This window comes from Cryptomeria japonica, chromosome 10, assembly GCF_030272615.1.
Source record: "Cryptomeria japonica chromosome 10, Sugi_1.0, whole genome shotgun sequence".
Taxonomy (NCBI): Eukaryota; Viridiplantae; Streptophyta; class Pinopsida; order Cupressales; family Cupressaceae; genus Cryptomeria; species Cryptomeria japonica.
In genome coordinates, this window is record NC_081414.1 from 505,353,061 (window position 1) to 505,373,990 (window position 20,930).

At 36.2% G+C, this 20,930-nt stretch overlaps 1 protein-coding gene across 1 annotated transcript; it reads right to left on the minus strand.

Moving 5' to 3' along the window:
* Positions 1–15,642: 15,642 nt before the first annotated feature.
* LOC131079656 (phospholipase A1-Igamma2, chloroplastic-like) lies at positions 15,643–16,956 on the minus strand. Its single transcript, XM_058017664.2, has one exon. It carries the CDS (start codon positions 16,954–16,956, stop codon positions 15,643–15,645), a length of 1,314 nt encoding a protein of 437 aa, XP_057873647.2.
* Positions 16,957–20,930: the final 3,974 nt, after the last annotated feature.

Consider the following 20,930-nt stretch of genomic DNA (forward strand, 5'->3'; position numbering starts at 1 on the left):
ACATACAACTTACACCTTTTCAGATTTAAATTTTGATGAAGACAAACATCAAGGACCACTTTCTTGCTATCATAAAAACCAATCATTGTAATTCAAAATCTATAGCCGAAAAGATTAGATTGTAGGGGTGTTGGCAAGCCTAGTCCATGGACAAGGGCATTGGGTGCCCCAGTCTCAAAAATTTACTCAAGAAAAAGGTCATGAGTAGGGTATTACACCTAGTTTCCAAAATAAGTCCCACAAATAAGCATAATCAGATGTGAACCAGGCATAGAAATCAAAGTGTTAAACCCCACATCTTCAATAGTTAATGCAGCCCTAATTTAGTACATATCTTAGTTAGTTAAATTGAATTGGTGATGGTGAATTTATTCCATTGGTTGTGTCCTTCTATTTACTTATATATATCTTCTTTGATTATGATGAAAATTAAAATAGCTCTAACATCTATTTTTTTCATGTGATGAACTAATAAGTAATAATCAATAATTTCTTATGCATATATGAAGTATTGAATATGGATTGAATTTTTGATTCCTTGGAATTGATGAATAATTAATTTATGCATAGGGATATTGGAATTTGGATATTAATTAATATGATATTAAGATAATCCAATTGAATTTCTCATTGTATAATGCAAGAAAGAGGGTGTGCAAATAAAAGAAAGGAGAGAGAAATATACCTGATCAAACACCCCATTAATATTTTGTAAGGATAACCTATGTGCTATAAATGGGAATGAAAAAATATAATTATCATGCTTATGGGATTCTTATATTAAGGTTCAAGTAGATATAATTTTAAGTCATATAATGAAAAGGGGGCTTAAGGTTTGGAAATCATTGGGTTATGTCAAAACTCATATGGGTCTTTGTATTGGTGTTCCTACTTCCACTACAATAATGTTTGATGAAAAGAGACCTTCTCCTCATAAAGGAAAAAGGTTGAAACCTTAATGGATATTCTTGAATTAAGAAATGTTACCTTTGATATGAAACCCCTATCTTCGATTCTTACAAAAGGATTGATGTTGCTCGATTGGTATTATGACATGCCTTAAGCATAATTTTTTTTTTTGATAATTAAACTACTAGTTTGGCCCAGTCCTCTGCATTAATATAAAAATAAAATCACATCATTGTGAAATCCCTTCTGAGATAGAGTTTCTATTGACATATTACAAAATTGCTTGCAAGAAGATATGGTTCGTAAGCATTAAAGTTTATAGATATTTGTTCACCATCTAATACTACCTACCATATAAGTCTATTCTCAATTTCCTTTACTATCTACCTTGTTAAGCCTACTAAAGAAACTTATAGGACATTATGCTAAAAACCTCAAAACAAAGGGGCTTTTCTAACATCTCTAACCTTCAGTACTGTCCCCCCTTTTTGCATTTTCCATGGGGCTTCCTATTTCCATATTGTTTCAATGACTCTGTAGCTCCAAACCTTCCATCTCCATGAACTTTGCTATCTAGTTCGGCTCTAGATTTAGCACCACATTTGTCCAATTTAGAAGGAAATTTAGATTCATCACTGCTTTCTCCCTATGGTCCTGATATTCCATTTCATGATCAAGAAGAATAATTGGCAATTTTTTGATATCCTCTCCCTTTTTGTCAAAATGATGCAGAGAGTCTTGGAGCTTTGTTTGTTACACCTTCTTGAGTGACTTGTCCTACTCAACCCTACAACTACTCAATTCCTTCCTATGGCACTTTGCAGGGGTTATGATAATGAGACCTCCTAGGTCTAAACCTTCTTTACTTGCCTCCTAGGTATAGCCAATGGTTTCTGGACAATCAACTCCACTCCTTGAGGTGGCCACCTCAGTTACTCATACACTCCTCTCCTGGGCTCCAACCACTCCTACAAGGATCTTAACACACAATCACTTCCTATGGTTTCCTAATGCATCTACAAGGTGTCTTCAATGTATTTGGAGGTTTTAGGCTCACCAAATCCATCACCTTCTCTTCCTAACCCTTCTAGGTCTCTATCGGCACCAAAATAGGCCTAATTGCATTAGCCCTCCCTATGAGGTTTTAGGGGTTTACTTTTTGAAAGTCCCAAACAAGCCTAGAAATAAATTATTGATTTGAGTACCCTTTTGGAAGTTACAAACAACACTAGAAAAGTGCATTTGGTTTATCTGTACAAGTGGATTTTCCAATGTTGCACTATTTTGAAGGGTTTTAGGCCTAACCGGTGAATTGGCAAGATGGGTCTAAAACTCTTCACCAGTCAAATCTCATGCTCCAATAAATTTGGGAACCTTCAAGGGAAATCAAAGGGATTTCCATTCATGTGTCACTTGGTCCTGCACCAATCCCCATGTTCTCATAAATCACACCTTTCTTGTTGTCCTAACTCACCTACTCCCAGCAGTGAGCCTAAGGCTTCATTGTTTCTCCTGCTCCTGCACTTGCAACACCACACGCCCTATTATAAACCTATGTACAGACCCTAACCTAGCATTCTTAGTGATTTCAATAGGTTTCATCCAAGAATGCCTAGGTTAGAGCCATTTCTTGCTGTTAAACCCTACTTGCAAGGGTTTTGCTCCTAGTTGCAAAGAATGGAGGTAATCTCTACAACTTAGGACAATAAAACCTGAAAATAAAAATTTAAGAAGACAAATTAAATGAATACCCATAATTACAATGGATTTACACCATCTAGTCCGTACTGGACTGTACAAAACAATGAAAATAAGAGTAAACTATCAAAAATCGGTGGAAACAAGGTTGCTTCACATACCAAAAACTTGCTCTTGCATTTCCAAACCTCCAACACATACAATGAAGTGAATTTTGGCTTATATGCTCTTGTTCTAGTTGGTTCAACCAACATTTAATGCCTAAAACCAAAAATGCAACTTTTGCAAGAAATTACAAAATGTTGCTCAGCAACTTTAGACAACTTTTGGCTCCAAGATGCAACTTTGAATTCTAATGCATTTTAAGACTCCTGAAGGTCCTCTAACACCCTAGAAGACCTAAACGCAACACAATTGACCCCTAAAACATGAATACATTCATCTGGAGTACTTTACCTGTGAACTACCTAAGCATCTCACTTCTCAGGTTATTAGCATCCTGGACACAATTGACTCAAACCAAAACTTGGACAACTCAACCATGGCTCTACTGAGTCCTCAATGGTTGTTCCATTATGGTGCAATAGGTGATGTGATATCAATATGAGGAGATGAAATACAAGGCTCAAGAATGGGGTCACATGTGAGAATCCCCATATTCAATTATCCAAAGTTCTCCTCAAAATCTGAACCATCACAAGAAGTGTGATCATCATGTATAGAATCATCAAATGTGAAATCATCATCATCAACAAAATCTGAAAAGGAGTATAACCAAGATGCATGATCAACCACCCCAGTCGCAATGATAGCTCTAGTCTCCAAGTCTCTAATGAAAACTGAGTCAGGTGTGAACTCCACAACCCTCTTAGTTGCACCATGTGTGATTTGATAGATAGAAAGGAGATTGTTTGTCAAGTGGGGTACACACAACACATCATTGAAGGAGTTATCCCCAATGTCAATAGATCCTTTCCCAATCACATCCATGTATGTATGATTGCCCATCAAAATCTATGGCATGGTGCAAGGCTCAAAAGTAGAGAACATAGACTGCGAACATGCCATATGATGAGAAGCCCCTGAATCTAGAAGCCATCTCTCTGAATTATGACTAATAGTAGCACATAGAGCTTTTCCTTTTCTTGTTCCAAAAGAGTGAGTCTTCCCACTTGTAGAAGCCATGAATGCTTGCCCTTTTCCTTTTGAATGTGAGGAAGTGGCAGTTGATGAATCATTCTTCTTGTAGACTTTAGGCAAATCAATGTTATGCTTTTTGATGATATGTGTAAGCTCATCAATCTTCTTAGAATGGAAACGATGCTCCTCATGACCAATCTTTTTACAATAAGCACAAGTAGGTCTCTCCCTCTTTGGTGAATTATCTCTCTTGGAAGAGGATGAATCTCCTTGTTGTGGAGAAGATGGTGCTTTTCCCTTAGGCTTTGATTGCCATTTCTTCTTGTTTGAGTTGTCCTTTCCTTGATTTCCTTTGTTCCCTTGATTTGCCACTAATGCTTGAGACTTAGAAGCCTTAAGAATGCCCATGCTTATCAACTTAGTTTGTTCCATCATCAACATTTCATTGAAAGCATCAAATGTAGGCATTTTGTAGCTTGAACCCATTGTCATCCTATGGGTTTGGAAACTAGAAACAAAATGCTGCATATTCTTGTGGAAGCTTGCCTATCAAGTTGAATATCAATTGAGTATCCTTCTTATCAATGCCACAATCTTTGAGTTGTGTCCTCAACTCATTTGCCTTAGTGACATAATCTTGTATAGTATCAAAGTTCTTGGGATCTAACATGGTGAGATCACTATCAATTTGATATCCCCTAATCTCATCAACTTGACCATACAAGTCTTGAAACTTTTGCCAAGCATCCTTGATTAGAGTACATTTCTCAATACGAAAAATGAGATCCTTTGATACATACTTTCTTAAGGTACCAATTGCCATGATATTTTTAGTGAGCCAATCCAAGTGACCAACTGGATCAACCTTAGGATCAGCGGGAGCAACAATAGTTCCATCAATGTAATGAGTGAGTCCTTTTTCCATAATTTTACTCCATGCATCAATTTTCCAAGTAGCATAATTATGAGGAGTTAAGAGAGGAAACTTAGAAGAACCCATAGCAGCAAAAAGGAAGGAACACAAGAGAACAAAAGCACAAGATACACCCCCCCCCCAAATTCAATCAATCAAAGTACCCCCCCCAAAGTGATGATTTTGGCACTTTATACTTAGTGTGATTACAATGAGCCACTTGCAAAACAAGGCAAAGTGGACTTATGATGCAAATTTTACAACTTCTCAAATGAGATACAAGAGACTTCAATCAATAGTGCAATGAATCTAACTAAGATTCAAGCAAATATACAAGTACCAAGAGAGCCAAAAATGGCCAATATCTGAAAGTACAATTTCTACTTACAATGGCATCAATCTGATAGCATCATGTGAAAGTAGACGAAAAAATAGGCACTTTCAAAAAAAAATGGCACCTAAAAAGGAGGTCGTATGACCCTAAATGAAGCCTCTGAAGTTGCAAAAACTGGGATTACTCAGGTACAGTCACCAAAAATTGAATTTTCTAAAAAATCAGTGAATCAAAATCAAAAAAAATTGCACCCAAAAAGGAGCAAAAATGAGCAAGTTATGGCCATTTGAAGTTGAACTGCAAAATAAAAAAGCTCAATGAGAGGGGCCTGCAAAATTTTTGAAAAATGATGATGTGGCACTAATGTTAGCAATTCACTGTGTTAAATTTGATGGCCGTATGACCGTCGCAAAAACTTCACCTCCCCGCTGACTGGGCGTTCGTACTATAAGGACTGTTGACTGTGCAGGGCGTACCGTACGAATTTGCTGACTGGGCAGTGTGTGTCAGCTCTGCGTGGCAGATGACATGGTGGATGACTGTGCGTACGGGTTTTACCCGCGGGCCAGTGGCGGACGTGAGGCCGCCTATTTTGGCGGTCGCCGACGGAGGGAGCGGCCGGAGCCGAGGGGCCAGCGGAGTCTATCACCCGGCCGGCGGGAGGGGGCTGTGGTTGCCGAAGAGGGGAAGTGGTCTGGACGGCAGCGACGGGGATGACGAGTACTGGCACAGGAGGTGGCTGGTACAGGCACGAGCGGAGCGTGGCGAGGATGGGATGGTTAGTGTTGACAGCGACAGACGGGAGGATGAAAGTCCAGGTGGCCGACGAGAGGAAGGGGCCGCAACTGAGGACACCAGAGGTATTTAGAACTTCACAAACTCTTGCCAAGGCATTAACAATATTCCATATGCCCAAATTAAATATTAAAGCGTTTTAGTCATCTTTGGACTTTGTGAATCAATTCATTCATATTGAATGTATATCATTACCAAAGGAAATATAATACTCATGAAATACATAGAGAAAAAAAAAAGTATTAATCACCTACCAGAAAATTTGTCTCTTAAAAGGACTTGATAAATTTATCACACTTATCTACAACCCCACTATGAAATGTCTAACAAACCTTTGAAAATGTGATCAATATAATGCAACCATGGAGCCATGAGAGAGATAGACATAACGACTCATCCTCTAAAAAGAGAAAATAGGGGTTATCATAAAGCTTTCAAGGCTAAAAACATCCACCCCATGGGGTTTCGGAAGGATCCCCAAACCCAAAGTGTTGGGTTTTAACCTGGGTCCCTAAACCAAGAAAGAAAAAACCCAAACAGAAAGTCTAAGGAAAACAACCATCTCAAACCTCTCCAAGCATCTACTCACAAGAAGATAGGCAAGACTCACCTCCACCTCAATAGGAGTTGGGATTGTTAGGATAACCGGTGAACAAATGAGAGGGGGGGGTGAATCAATTGTTAACAAATTATAACTTTTAATCCACAATACAACCTTAAAAAAGTCAAGTACCAATAAAGAACAGACATATGTCGGTAGGAACGGATACTAGTAAACAATACAACTTAACAATTAACCATATAGGGCAAATATGAAAAAATGAGAAATGGAGGGAAGAGCGCAAGCAGAGGGAAATTTGAATTCTGGAAATGGAGGGAATAGCGAGGTTGGGTCCTCTGGTTCTACTGCCTCTGCAGTTCAAGGACAAGCAATGAATGATGAGGATGGGAGACTAGATGGGGACCCACGGCATCGGGACCCTCCTTTGGACCACAAAAAGATGAAAGATTCTCCAAAATCGGGTCCCGAGGGTGTGAAAGCTGACTTAGAAAAGACTACAGAGGTGAAGGCTCTCAAACCCTAGATTATTCTTTTTGCAAATAAACCGACTGGAAAATTGTCCTTCCCCTTTGTGGAAGACATCTCTGATAGATAAACGGGTAGATTAGCTATTGTTGTTCCAAATTTGGTTATTGATCATAGCATTTCTTTAAAGGCCTTCTCTCTGTTGGGAAAGTTTGTTGGACCACGACCCAATATTGAGGATGTTAGATCATTTGTTAAGAGAAAATGGAGGCTGAAAGGACAGGTTGATGTTTTAGCCCTGTCAAGGGGTTTTTTTGTTTTTTCCTTTTCTTGTCGGGAAGATATGGAAACAACATTAAGAGGTGGACCTTGGATGTTTGGTAAATCTTCCCTATCCATGAGAAAATGGTCTCCTAATATGGAACTAAATGATTCCTTCTTTGAATCTGCTCTGATCTGGGTAAGGTTGTCAGGCTTGCCACTTGAATTATGGGTTGAGGACGTTTTCTCAGGAATAGCAAACTCCTTTGGGGAGCTTGTTGTGATAGATCCAACGACTGCAACTCGAAAGGGACTGGTTTATGCGCGTATTTGTGTCAATATTTCACAGAAGATGGATCTTCCTAGCTCTATTGATATAAATTCCAAACTTGGTTTATGGGAACAGACAATAGAGTTTGAGTCCCTCCCCTTTGTGTGCTTTTCCTGTAAGAAAGATGGACACTGGGATTTCTTGATAATGATTGGGTCAAGGTGAATTTTGATGGAGCTGCTAAAGGCAACCGTGGGAAGTCCGGTGGGGGAGGAGTCATCAGAAATGCTCAAGGTGTTTGCATTGCTACCATTGTTTCTCCTTTTGGAGTCAAAAATAATCATGTGGCTGAAGCTCAGGCTATGCTAAAAAGCCTCCAACTTGCTCAGGGATTCAATTTTTAAAAAAATTGGTTGGAAGGGGACTCCCTCAATATCATTCAGGCTCTTAAAGGTACTAGTTCTTCCTCTTGGAATATTACTAATACTATTGAAAGTGCTAAAAAGTTATTAAATGACTATGTTAGTATTCTCATAACTCATACTCTAAGGGAAGGCAATAAGATTGCAGACCTTTTAGCTAATGAAGGGGTCAATTTAGAGGTGGAGGCTAAATATATCAGAGAGGCCCAATGTAAAAGGGATGTTAGGGAGCAATTATTATTTGATCACATCAATGGTTCAAGTTAAAATCATCATCACCTTTTGGGGTCCAGAATCCAAAGACAGAGATTGGGGGCAAGCAAACTGTCAGTTAATGATTGTTTTTAGGCATCATTTTTATGATCATTTGTGTGACGGGGATTATAATAATAGGTGTTGGATCTCTGTGGCCATTATTATTTACTTCTTTAAAATCACAGATGGTACTCTGTTCTGCAATCCCAGTATTTTGCTCGAGAGCCTGTGTTTAAGTCTTGGCCTATAATTTGTGAGATATACTATTAGAGACTTCAACCTGCTGTTCAACATGAGAGGTAACCTAAACCGGAATGAGCCCCCTGGTTGCAAGAACTGGAAAAGTGAGCAGAAAATGTGGAGGAGGTTCCATAGACATGGATTCACCAACTATATGGAAAAGCTGCATGGTAGTAGAAAATCGGTGTCTCAACGCTTTGCTAAGGGTTGGAACAGCAACAGAGTCACTTTGTTTGGGGAGACCTGGAAGATTGATGAGGATTTGGTTGCGAAGGTCATGAGACTTCAAAAGGAGGGCACAAAGTTCTACAGAGATTGAAAGTTTGCTGCTGAAGCGATTAAAAACTTCCCGAAAACTGAGGATGAGAAAGCTCGGCTTGCCAAGCAAGACAACATTTCTTACTACCTCCCCCAGTAGGTAAAGTCTTTTTGGTAGAAAATGCTAAGGGTTTTGATGGAATTCCTGACTGCCCAATTCATGAGTAGGGTATTATACATAGTTTCCAAAATAAGTCCCACAAATAAGCATAATCAGATGTGAACCAGGCATAGAAACCAAAGTGTTAAACCCCACATCTTCAATAGTTAATGCAGCCCTAATTTAGTACATATCTTAGTTAGTTAAATTGAAATGGTGATGGTGAATTTATTCCATTGGTTGTGTCCTTCTATTTACTTATATATATCTTCTTTGATTATGATGAAAATTAAAATAGCTCTAACATCTATTTTTTTCATGTGATGAACTAATAAGTAATAATCAATAATTTCTTATGCATATATGAAGTATTGAATATGGATTGAATTTTTGATTCCTTGGAATTGATGAATAATTAATTTATGCATAGGGATATTGGAATTTGGATATTAATTAATATGATATTAAGATAATCCAATTGAATTTCTCATTGTATAATGCAAGAAAGAGGGTGTGCAAATAAAAGAAAGGAGAGAGAAATATACCTGATCAAACACCCCATTAATATTTAGTAAGGATAACCTATGTGCTATAAATGGGAATGAAAAAATATAATTATCATGCTTATGGGATTCTTATATTAAGGTTCAAGTAGATATAATTTTAAGTCATATAATGAAAAGGGGGCTTAAGGTTTGGAAATCATTGGGTTATGTCAAAACTCATATGGGTCTTTGTATTGGTGTTCCTACTTCCACTACAATAATGTTTGATGAAAAGAGACCTTCTCCTCATAAAGGAAAAAGGTTGAAACCTTAATGGATATTCTTGAATTAAGAAATGTTACCTTTGATATGAAACCCTTCAACAAAATGTCTCACTGGTTTAAATGCATTAAAATTAAAATTGGCTGCATAGGAGTGATGATAACCAAACATAATCGAGACACTTATTATAGATAGATTCTCTCTCCAAGAATATTGGAGAGCACACCAAAAGTCTAAAATAACCTCAAAAACTACCCTCTAAGTCCTTTAGGCCATCCAATCTTGTTGGTAACATAAAAAATACTCTAATATGGCCGATACACACCCATAATATTAGAGCCAACTACAAAGCTACATAACATGAAAATGCGGACATTACACTTATCCCTTCTATAAGATTTATTTGTGTAATGTCCCCTTTATTTGGACCTTAAATTTAATTTAATAATAAAAATTTAAGTTGTCAAAATTACATAAATTTAATAACAACTTAATTTAATTATCTAATAAGGTTATAAAAAAGACGTTAATTAAAAGGTTCTATTTATTATTTCCCATTTTAAAAAGACAAATATTAAAAGGTAAGAGAATTTTAAAAGGGTTTCTAGGGTCTCTATTGGGTATGCTTAGTTTATTCTTTCTCTAGTATAGCTCGAAAAGATTTTAGATTTTAGTTGAGAAGCCCTAGTATGGAAACCCTCAAGTTCGGAGGAGTTGGATGAAAACCTAGTTTCATTCTTGAAGCAGTTTCAATTAGCATTCGCGGTTGCATTGTATTGATGATCTCAGATTTTGAATGGTTTATTAGAGATTTCATAGGGGGGTTGAAAGTAAGTTTGATAAATTTATGAAGTCCTTTTAAGAGACAAATTTGCAGGTTGGAGATTAATACTGGTTTTTACTCTATTTATTCCATGAGCATTATATTGCCTTTGGTAATGATATACTTTCAATATGAATGAATCGATTCATAAAGTCTAATGATGAATAAAAAGATTTAATATTTAATTTGAGCATATGGAATATTTTTAATGCCTTGGCAAGAGTTTGTGAAGTTCTAAATACGTTACTTGATTCTATTATAAGTCTAAGGCTTTTGTTTGAGGCATGAGATTTATATATTTTTTTGGTTCTTTATTAATACATTAGAATCACACCTAGTATTTGGCATTGAAATTACTTATGGTTTGACATGGTGAGAAAGTTTTAATAATGTGGAATTTATTCAAGTATTATCTCTTTTTAGCTCTACAACATCTTGACATATGCTTATTCCATCTTGTGCATAGATACCAACCCAAATAGTGAATTAACCATGTTGATGTTGTGCTATAGTAATTTTATGTGGGCCACATTAAGAGTACACTTGATGATACTTATATATTCAATCAAAATGGTATGCACCCCAACAAATATAGACCGTGCAATAGTACTCCCTTTCTTGTCGTAAACCGACAAGTTCAACTGTCAACCCATGATAATTCAATCTATAATAGTCCATTACAAGAAGTAAAGACTCAATGATTTTGGGTGGGTCAATAGACAATTCAATTGGCTCCACCTCATAGGACCACAAACACCACCTTAATCCCACATCCCATTGGTTTCATCAACAACTAGATGTCACCTCATCATCCAACTCAAAGAGTGGATTTTAGAAAGTCAAATTAGCACTCATAACAAACAATGGGCTATCAATAAACTTAAAAGTTATTACCACTTTCTAATTCAAACCAACCATCCTAACGTCCAAAATTTGAACATGTCAAATTAGGACTCTACTTGAAGCTAAATTCTTCTTGGATTTATTCAAGATCTTCAATCACCTACTTGAGTTCCTTTGCCCTTTCTTTCTTTTCCTACTTCGCGAACGGTTCAATAACAACAAGCTAATATTTCTGCAATATTCTTAGCTTCAATTTATAATGTACTATTTAATTTTATTTATCAATTGGACAACATATGTGATTGAGTGTCCAAGCCTCTTGACATGTGAAACATCACTTCTCTTTTTACTCCTATCTATTTTTGTGGGATCTTGTATGTTGTAAACCAAAAGAAATCACTTCCTATTTTGTCAGCTGGTTTTTAAGCTTCTCAATTATTTACTCTACTAATTTTTATGAGAACCTACGAGCTATATGTGAGACATCTTGTTCCTTTCTAAAAATGGCCAAAAATTAAAATTGTACCTTCTTAGAGATATCATCATCTTCATTTGAAATCAAGCAAAAAATAGTTAACATGGATGCCTTAACATTTTATGCATGATGTTTTTTTATTTTGGTAAAGAATCATTGGAACATTCAAATAATTAAATTATTGCACTTGAGATCAATAAAAATTAAAAAATGATCTCACCTTATCCATAACTTTTAAACTTTGAGCCCTCTTATCAAAAGAAGGGCTTCTGGTACCACACAACCCATGAAATCCTTTAATAATAATCTATAAAATCATCATCATTATATCATTATTATATAGTGTTATATGAATTGTAATTCTTAAGAACTCATTGAGACAAGAGGCAACTTCAAGTCTTAATCCTCATGAGGATGTTCCATAAGCTTCCGTTGGACCAATTCAACATCCTGCAATATAATTGTTCTACCTTAGACAAACATAATTCCAATTACATCAGCTTGATAAGAAAATTATCTAGAAATTGGAGACTCCAACTTTATTCCAATCATTAAGAGCCAAATTTCCACTTTTCTTTCTATAATTTCCTAGGTTGAATACACTTCATCAAATCACTGAAATATTTTGATAAGTGACCCACAATCTAATTTTCTTTAGATGCAATAATATACCAAGTTTGAATGTTTTCCAAAATGTCATGCAACTCAAGAAACTTTAATAGATGGTAGTCTCCCAACAGGTTGGCAAGACCGCTAGCTCTAATACCTATGTAAGATACCACCTCAGATGTAGCAACTCTTTTTTTATAATTTTCCCCAATTTTAGAGAATTGTCATTAAGACAAATATTTTGCATGCATTTTATAGAAGAGTTTTCATATTGAGGTATTTGGTGATATTTTGTTGATTAGAAAGCAACATATATGTTGTTAGTGAACTTATTTCATGAGTACTTTATTTTGATATGTTTGTCTCCATATTTGTAACATATTGTATCATTTAGTAAAAAAACATCATATTTTCTAGTTCATGTTGTATCATTCAGTATGTTTGTTAGAAAGAAAGGTGTCACTCTAATGGATTACAAGCAAGTCTAGAATAAGACTGCCTAACTATATTTTCTACTAATATCCTATCTCATAAGGAGGAAATTGAGGATGAACTCTTGGTTTAGGTGTAGGAGAGGTTATAGTCAGGCAAAGGGAAGCAATTATCCTTCAATCTCAATGGAAGATTAGTGCATTTACATGCTTTTATATTGCCATCTGAATGACTCTATTTTTTGGGTGTTTTTTAAATTAGTTTTTGGGTGCTATGAGGCTCCATTTTTTAGTGCCATAGGATGTAATCATAGAATATGGCTGTTCAGGAATTCTATTTGGCTAATGTGAAGATTCTGGACAGGTTTACCACAAGCTACGTATACATAGTTATTGAATCTTTTTATACAGTTTTATTTCTCTTCATATGTAAGTCTCTGTGTCTAGAATATGATAGGGTATGAGATGCCATCATATGGCTGCAAGGAATATTTCTACTCTATTAGTGTTTTTTAGTGTGTATATTATAGTGTATTTGGATATTTTTATAAAAAATTAATATATATGCAATAATAATTTATCTATGTAATCTAGCAATTGTAGCTACAAATACTCATAGTTAATAGAGGATTTAATGCTATTAGAATATTGCATATTTTATATATAGTTTTGAAACATAATTTGCATGGAACTCATTTAATGTTGGTTTTGTTAATTGAACGTCATAGGCCTAGACATTGTGTACATCTAAACAAGGTGTTTTTGCTTGATCTATTAGGTCAGGAAAGCTAAGTGAAATATTACTCATAAATCTTGAATGCAACTTCTAGGAAGTTAATTCCAATTGATTGATGGGCATGGATCACTTGATAGTGTAGTGTAGTCGATTGCTTACAAATACAATTTCACACTCACTTTGGACCCACTTTGGACGTTATGTTCAGTTCATGTATGATTGTGCTTAGTTTCAGGAATGTTTTTGAATACTAGGTGCAATCCGCTACTCATGAGCGTTGTTCTCATCTAAATTTTGCGCAGTTTGAGTTGTTGTTGGATAGTAGCTCTTGTGTCTCACAAATTTGTTTGAATCGCTCTATGAGTCCTTCAAAGGTGAAATCTAAATTCCATGAGGCATTCTGATAGTTTGATACTATCACATAAGTTTTATAAATAGCGACGTTTTAAAAGACTCATATACATCTTGTGTATTTTTTAATTGTACTTCCAATAAGGTAAATGATTTATTTCTTAGTCCAACCTTTACTTTTATGGTTCTTCCTTCAAGTGGAGCTTGATACTCATTTTGCACAAAAAATAGACATTATAGTATGTAATATTTAAAGGGGAGGAGGATAGTGAATAGATCATTGTTTTATTTATATACATCCTACAATTTGCTACTCAAACACTAGCTTATTTCTATTTTAGGCTAACTTTTATGTATAAAAATCTGATTCGTTCTTAAATTTTTTATCCTACTAGAATTGAAACTTTTAGGGTCCTATTTCCAAAAGTCCTCTATGATCTCTAGGTTGAATTACGTTAACTTGAATCTTAGGAGGTTCAAGATTTGCTTCCCATTTTTTTTATTGTACTCCCATCCAAATAGAAGTGGATCTAAAATAAAGAACGTTTCCTTTTTAAAAACTCCATACATATTGAGTAATATTGCTAAGTTATTGAAAAAATTCTATGGATAACAATCTATCTATGAGAAATTTGGTAAGCCGAAAGGGTTACTCATAATTGTGAAATATTATCATTGTATGTTGTTGTCTAAGGAACGAGTCCAAAAAACTAAAAAGTATTAGTAGATTTTGGAGATTGCATGTGTCCAAACTGAATCTATGGTCATCTTTAGCAAGTCCATGAAATTTTGTATGTAGGCTGATTGCAAAAATACTAGGCAAAAAGTGGCATTTTAATAATTGATTAAATATATAAGAAAGAAAGAGTACTTAAGAAATTATTGTCCAATAAAATTGGCTATTTGATATTGTATTATAGTTTCCTTGGATTATACATAATTGATTTCAAGGATTTGGTATTCAGTTCATGTAAAGCTCCTAACTTAAAATCATACACTTGTCATTCACGATTTAATCAAAAAATGAAATCAAGAATAAAAAATGCATCCTTTATATTTTGTTGATAGTTGATAAGATTGATTGGTAAAGAAGGAAGCTCAATATTTTCACCATCACAATTTAGTTCCTTATCAAGAAAGCTAACTTGATTCTTTGTAGTCTCTTATGTCTTCTTCAAGCTCTCATAAATTAAATGCAATGCCTCCCCATCATGGGGAAGTTGCGGCATTACCATAGTAGCCTCCACAATAATTGTCACATCCCTAGACAATCATTGTTTTAGAATTATAACGTGTTGGATGTATACTTGTATAATCTTAAAGTATGGGTGCAATTGAGCGACAATAAAATGTGCTAGTGTAGAGCTATATACCTAGAAACCAAATATTTGGTAATCTCATAATTATAGATAGTATGGCATGCATACATGCAATCCTCAACTAAAGTTCTCGGTAGATTTAGATAGCACTAGAACATTGATATTGTCACTAATTCTGAGGATTAGAGAAAGATTTGAGAACTTACCCTTGTTGACTATTTTTACAAATTTTGTATGAAGGTATTTTGGGCTACAACAGAGCTGAAGCGTATTATCTCTTGTTTAATAGCAATGTTCATAATTAAAATCAATACTGATTTACGCGTACTTTTATTATCTATCAGATTACTGATGACACGTGATTGTTTTCTATGACAATCAAAAGCTAATTTGTATCATCCACAGCTATGAACTCCTGCATAGTTGATTTCATTTCACGCTTAAGGTTAAGCTTTGAAGTTAAATTAATTCAATAATGAATGTGACAACATGTTAAATATATGCATCCAGATAAAAAGAATAATTCAATAACCAACACAGTTGTGGTGACATTGCAGCGCAGAACGTTGGACGTTGATGTCATCTGGAGTTGAGTGAGACATGAATTATTCCTCTTCTGATGGCTGCGTCCATTTGCCATCTGGACCTTTAACGAGGCCCTTGATCTGTTCCTGCCACCATTTTGGAGGAATTTCATATTTCTCGCGCAATAAATCACAGCTCTTATTAACCAGAGCGTGATCTCTTCCACTCCAAGAAAACGGCTGCTTACTTCCAACGTACCCGTCCAGTAAATGCAAGTAAAGCTCTAAATTATGAAAGTAGGCAAGATTATGGGTGTGCTGAATGAATGGAGAATTGTTGTGTAAAGGAAGCTCGACGCCAACATGAAAGTATGTCCACGGAAGCCAATGCAGCAATTTGCTGAGGCATCCCACGTTCTCGTTCATACAAACTCCGGGCACTTTGGGAACCAGGTCACGCTTGTTCACAAACCTCAGCACTTTCACTCCAATCTCCTCCACCCGTTTAGCAAACGCAAGATTTCCCACCCGGGGAGAGGCAAAAGCGAAGACGGTGACGGGAATTTGATGAAAATTATGCTTGGTGCAAAGCATTTGTTTGATATCATAAGCGCTCAAGGTTGCAAGAGCAGCTCCTAAGCTGTGTCCCGTAAATGTTATGCTTAAATTGTCCATCTCTTTTTCATAAACTTGAATCAATCGTTCTATCTCTGAGACTACCAAATCTCTGGTGCTGATGTTCACAGTGCCTCCTACAGCGCCTTGACGGTGACGGACAGTTGAAGTATAGCAGCTCAGGAATCCTCTCTCAATTAGTACTCCATCCGCGAAATGATGCTCTTGGTTTTTGCCTGTCCTCTTGCATCTATAGGATAATCTTGTAGGTACAAGAATATCTCTCAGGTCTTCTATCCATTCTTCAGCAGTCTGAGTTCCTCTCCATGCAATCACTATGTCTCGTCGTCCAAGCCTTCTTATCTCATTTGGATCCGTGCAAACTGCAATAAAACCCAACCAAACACCTTGGTCTTTTGGTTTCTCACCAAAAACTTGATTTAATAGATTAGTATTGGCGTAAACATATTTAGTGACTTGGTAGCCACTTTCAGACATGCCCATCTTATTGAACGGATCTCTTTTACTGTGATAACGTGTGCCGTAGTTTTTGGAGTAGCTTTTACCATCAAATGCGTCGTAACAAAGCTGTGCCAAATTCCCATATCTGAGAGCTTCAGCTTTCAAATTGGGCACCATGGGATCAAGCAAACCATTCCAATTATGGGCACCTTGTATATCTCTCCATACGTCACATAGCTGAGGCTGCGTTGAGTTAGTTTGGGAACTGGGTAATAATACAGCATTATCTTCAAGCTGGGGCAATGGAAATACGGCCATTGATTGACTGATAGAAATTAAGGAATCAATCAAATAATTTTGTCTGATTTCTGGGATGTCAAACAATGATCGGCCAGACAAAGCGTTCGAGGATGAATACAAGGTTTAAGACGAGCACCTTATAAATAGAAAATCACGCACTACAATAGCAGACAATCACGCACTACAATAGCAGACAAAGTAGAATTTCAATCTTCCAACCTGAACTTCTTCTTGTTGACGAGAATTGGGCATATAAGGCTTTGACTTCCCTTGTTCTTCCCGCGTTGTTGTTTTCAAACCTAACGGTCAGACACTAGATTAATACTACAGTATTTATTCAAAGACTATAATCAGAAGGTGTCAAGCTCCCCCACACAGATTGCAATATATTTTTTCAGCCGCCTTCACATCATTTATCTCGTGAATTTCCATCGCCACACTCAGATTGTCTGGCCAGGGGTTCCTAACTTTCAAATAGCAAAACCCATGACCGCTATTTCTTTGTATCAATGCAAACTGCGCATTTTCTAACATTTTAAGATTTAAAAGGAAAGATCATAAATTTGTGTGTTAAGATCTTGTTTAGGTATAAAACTGGTATCAAAAAGTTTGACAGGGATTTCCTAATTTTCTTGAATGTAAAAGTGAACATTTTTCAAAGGGGCATTTGTAACTTGGGTAAGAACAAGCTATAAATAAACCGACAGAAATGTTGTTTATGTCAAGGTGTGGAAAGTAATAAAGGATGGACTCGGATCATGCATGGTTTTAAGATAGACACATCTCACATGACACATGATATAAAAAAGATCCTTTTCGCTCCATTTTATCTAGGTTGATGTCAAATTTCGTGATTTTATATGTTGAAATCACATATTTTGATTGTGGTGTTTTATGTTTTAAAAAACATGTCTATGTTTGGATATCTGTGTTTACATTTATTGATGAAGTATTTGAGATATTTATAAGAGAACTCCATTATTTCAGTTTTATATCTTCCTACACATCTATTATTCGTTAACCCAACTCTAGATTAGGATTTTCTAAAAAAATGTGAAAAAATATCTAACTAATTCAAGTCAAGTGTTAACCTTGTATCATTTGTCACTTTCTTTATAATTTTTAAAATCTTTGTGAGCTTAAAATCTCACGTCCTTGTCTATATAAACTAGTTTGGAGGGCTAAAATTGCAACAAGTTTTACATAGTGGGTCCAAGAATTTGCTAATTTACACGAAATTGATCGACAGTTGTTAGAAAATCAATCAAACATTGTGGCTCACCTTGAATTGTGAATAATATGGCAACTATATTTGATGGGTAGAAGTGTAGATCCCTTAGGGATTTGTATTGACTTTATGGAATCATTGTATTTTTTTTCTAAGTGTATCCTTTTGCTTGTGAAATCCAATAGAGAGGTCTATTTTAAAATCGATTTGCTGATCGAAGGTCATCCCCAAACTTGCCATACTTAATATTTGCCTATGGAGTTCTAGGGCGAAGAAATCTTTGCTGGGATTGTTGGATGCTTTGGTGAGCTCCTTTCAGTTGACCCAATGACCTCTGCGAAGACATTGCAAATGAAGTTGAAACAATAATACCTATTTAACCATGTATAATTAATGTTGAAGATACAACATAGTTGTTTCCAAGATGAATTAATTTTTTGAAGTGTAATACATTTAGATAGGTTATACATATTTTTTGAATAATACATGTCAATTTTCTTGTTTTGATGTTTTACAACAAGATAATGTCTAATGGAAGTTTACACTCTACATAATTAGAAAGAATGAATGGTGGTGAGTAAAAAGGGATACAAAATATGAGCAATATTCTATACGATTTGTAAAATGCCAATAATCTAAAAATAACATTTATTTTTACAAACATAAATATAAATGTGGATTAGAATGAGTGAATTAAAGATTTTTTAGTTATTACTAAGCTAAAAAATTATAATGAATTTATGTAAAATGGTAATAATTATTGATATAAACATATAGTTCCTATTATTGGTTTAGTTATGATTGATTAAAGCAAGATAGGCCTGGACCTCTTACATAACCACTATAAAGAAGCTACCCGAAGACAGAGGACCAGAGGAGGTCATACGGGCCCCACTAGGTAAGGTTGAAGCCAAATGAAACTTATAAAGTCATAGAATTAAACCCTGGTGAAGAGGGAGAGTGATCTTGGAAACCACCGACTGAGATAAGGAGGAGCAAATCCATAATTTAAAAAAAAAATTAGCTCCTATTATTGGTGTAGTAAAAATATTAGTTAGAACTTTTATTATGTGCCAACAATTGTAAGTAATTCAAATGAAATGTGGGACGTAATTTGCAATTAATTAATTATTGCTAGTAGGTATGATCACTTGTAAATACATCTATCACTAATTGTTGGAGAACAGTAATAGAAATTTAAAATAGGAAGCAACTCAAGAAAAGAACAAAAACTTGAAATATAAAAAATAAAGTTATTATATTTTATTAATGTAAGCAGCTAGAGAGGTGGGAATGGCGGGAACAACTAGAGCGACTGGTTTGAATTCGAACGGAGCAAGAGCGGGAGCGGGAAGATCGGGTGATGAAGGTTCCGGAGGCTCCCACGTGATGTAATCCATGGGAGAAACAAAACCTAAAGCTTCTGATGTTAGTCTCAACGGGTTTTGGGATGGGGACACCTTGCCGGTACCAACAAAAGAAAAAACCGACTTTACTGTTTTACCTTGTGGTGGGGAGGGTCCCAGAAAGTTTGTGGAGAATCTTAGGAAACCGGGATCTCTAGACTGCAATAGAAAATGGTCTACTTTATTTGGGTCAAACCTCAAACGCAAGGCTATTGCGCCTGTTCCCCATAAGGTGGACCCGAAGTTTGGTTCTTGTTCAATTTCTATTCCGGATTGTATCGTTGAAAAGAATATGGCTAATCTGGCCCCTGTCCTAGTTGGCAAGTTTATTGGCCCTCAACCTAATATGGAAGCTGTTAGGGATTCGGTGTCCCGTCAATGGAAGGGAAAGGGTCAAATTGATGTGGTTGCCATGTCTAATGGTTTTTTCTCCTTCTCCTTTGCCTGTGAGGAAGACCTTCAATCTTTCTTAGCGGGTGGTCCCTGGATGTTAGGCAAATCATCGTTGGCTCTCAAGAAATGGGAACTAGGCTTTAACCCAAAAGAATGGGAATGTAATGAGGCCCCTATTTAGGTGCGGCTACCAAATTTGCCTATGGAGTTCTAGGGCGAAGAAATCTTTGCTAGGATTGTTGGATGCTTTGGTGAGCTCCTTTCAGTTGACCCAGTGACCTCTGCGAAGACGCATCTAGTGTATGCTAGAATCTATGTGAATGTTAAACAATCTGCTAATTTGCCAAAGGAGATTGGCCCCTTCTCTAAGTTGGGCAGATGGGTTTAGAAAGTCGAGTATGAATCTATTCCCTTTGCTTGTTTCCATTGTAAAAAAGTTGGTCATTGGGCCAGGGAATGCCCTTCTAAGCCTATGCCTAAGAGGAGTTGGAAGAAGAAAAATGAGACAAAGGAGGTGGATTTGGTGGAGTCTCCATCCTTGGATCCCACTCCATGTATGGATAGAATGAATAATATCCCATGTGTTCAGGTTGGTCTAGATCCAAATCCTTCAAACCTAGATCCCTTGAATGAGGGGGGGGATGCAGGGGGGAGTTTGAAGCCTGAGGAGATTTCTAATGGGGATAAGTCTATGATGGAGGTTCATAGGGTTAAGGATCCTTGCATCCACCTTGTTGTTGATGTTGTCAATTTATTGGATTCAAACGTTACTGACGATGTGACCCAGGATGATGATAATCCAAATCTGTTTATTCAGGTAAAAACTAAGCACAAAAAAAGGAACTCCCCAAATGGTCATTTATTAACACTGGTTTCTAGTGGTGTTAAGACTAGAAACAAACAAAAGGCGGATTGTGGATCTGATTTGAGGGTAGTGGGGAGGCCTCCCAAAGTGATTAGTAGAG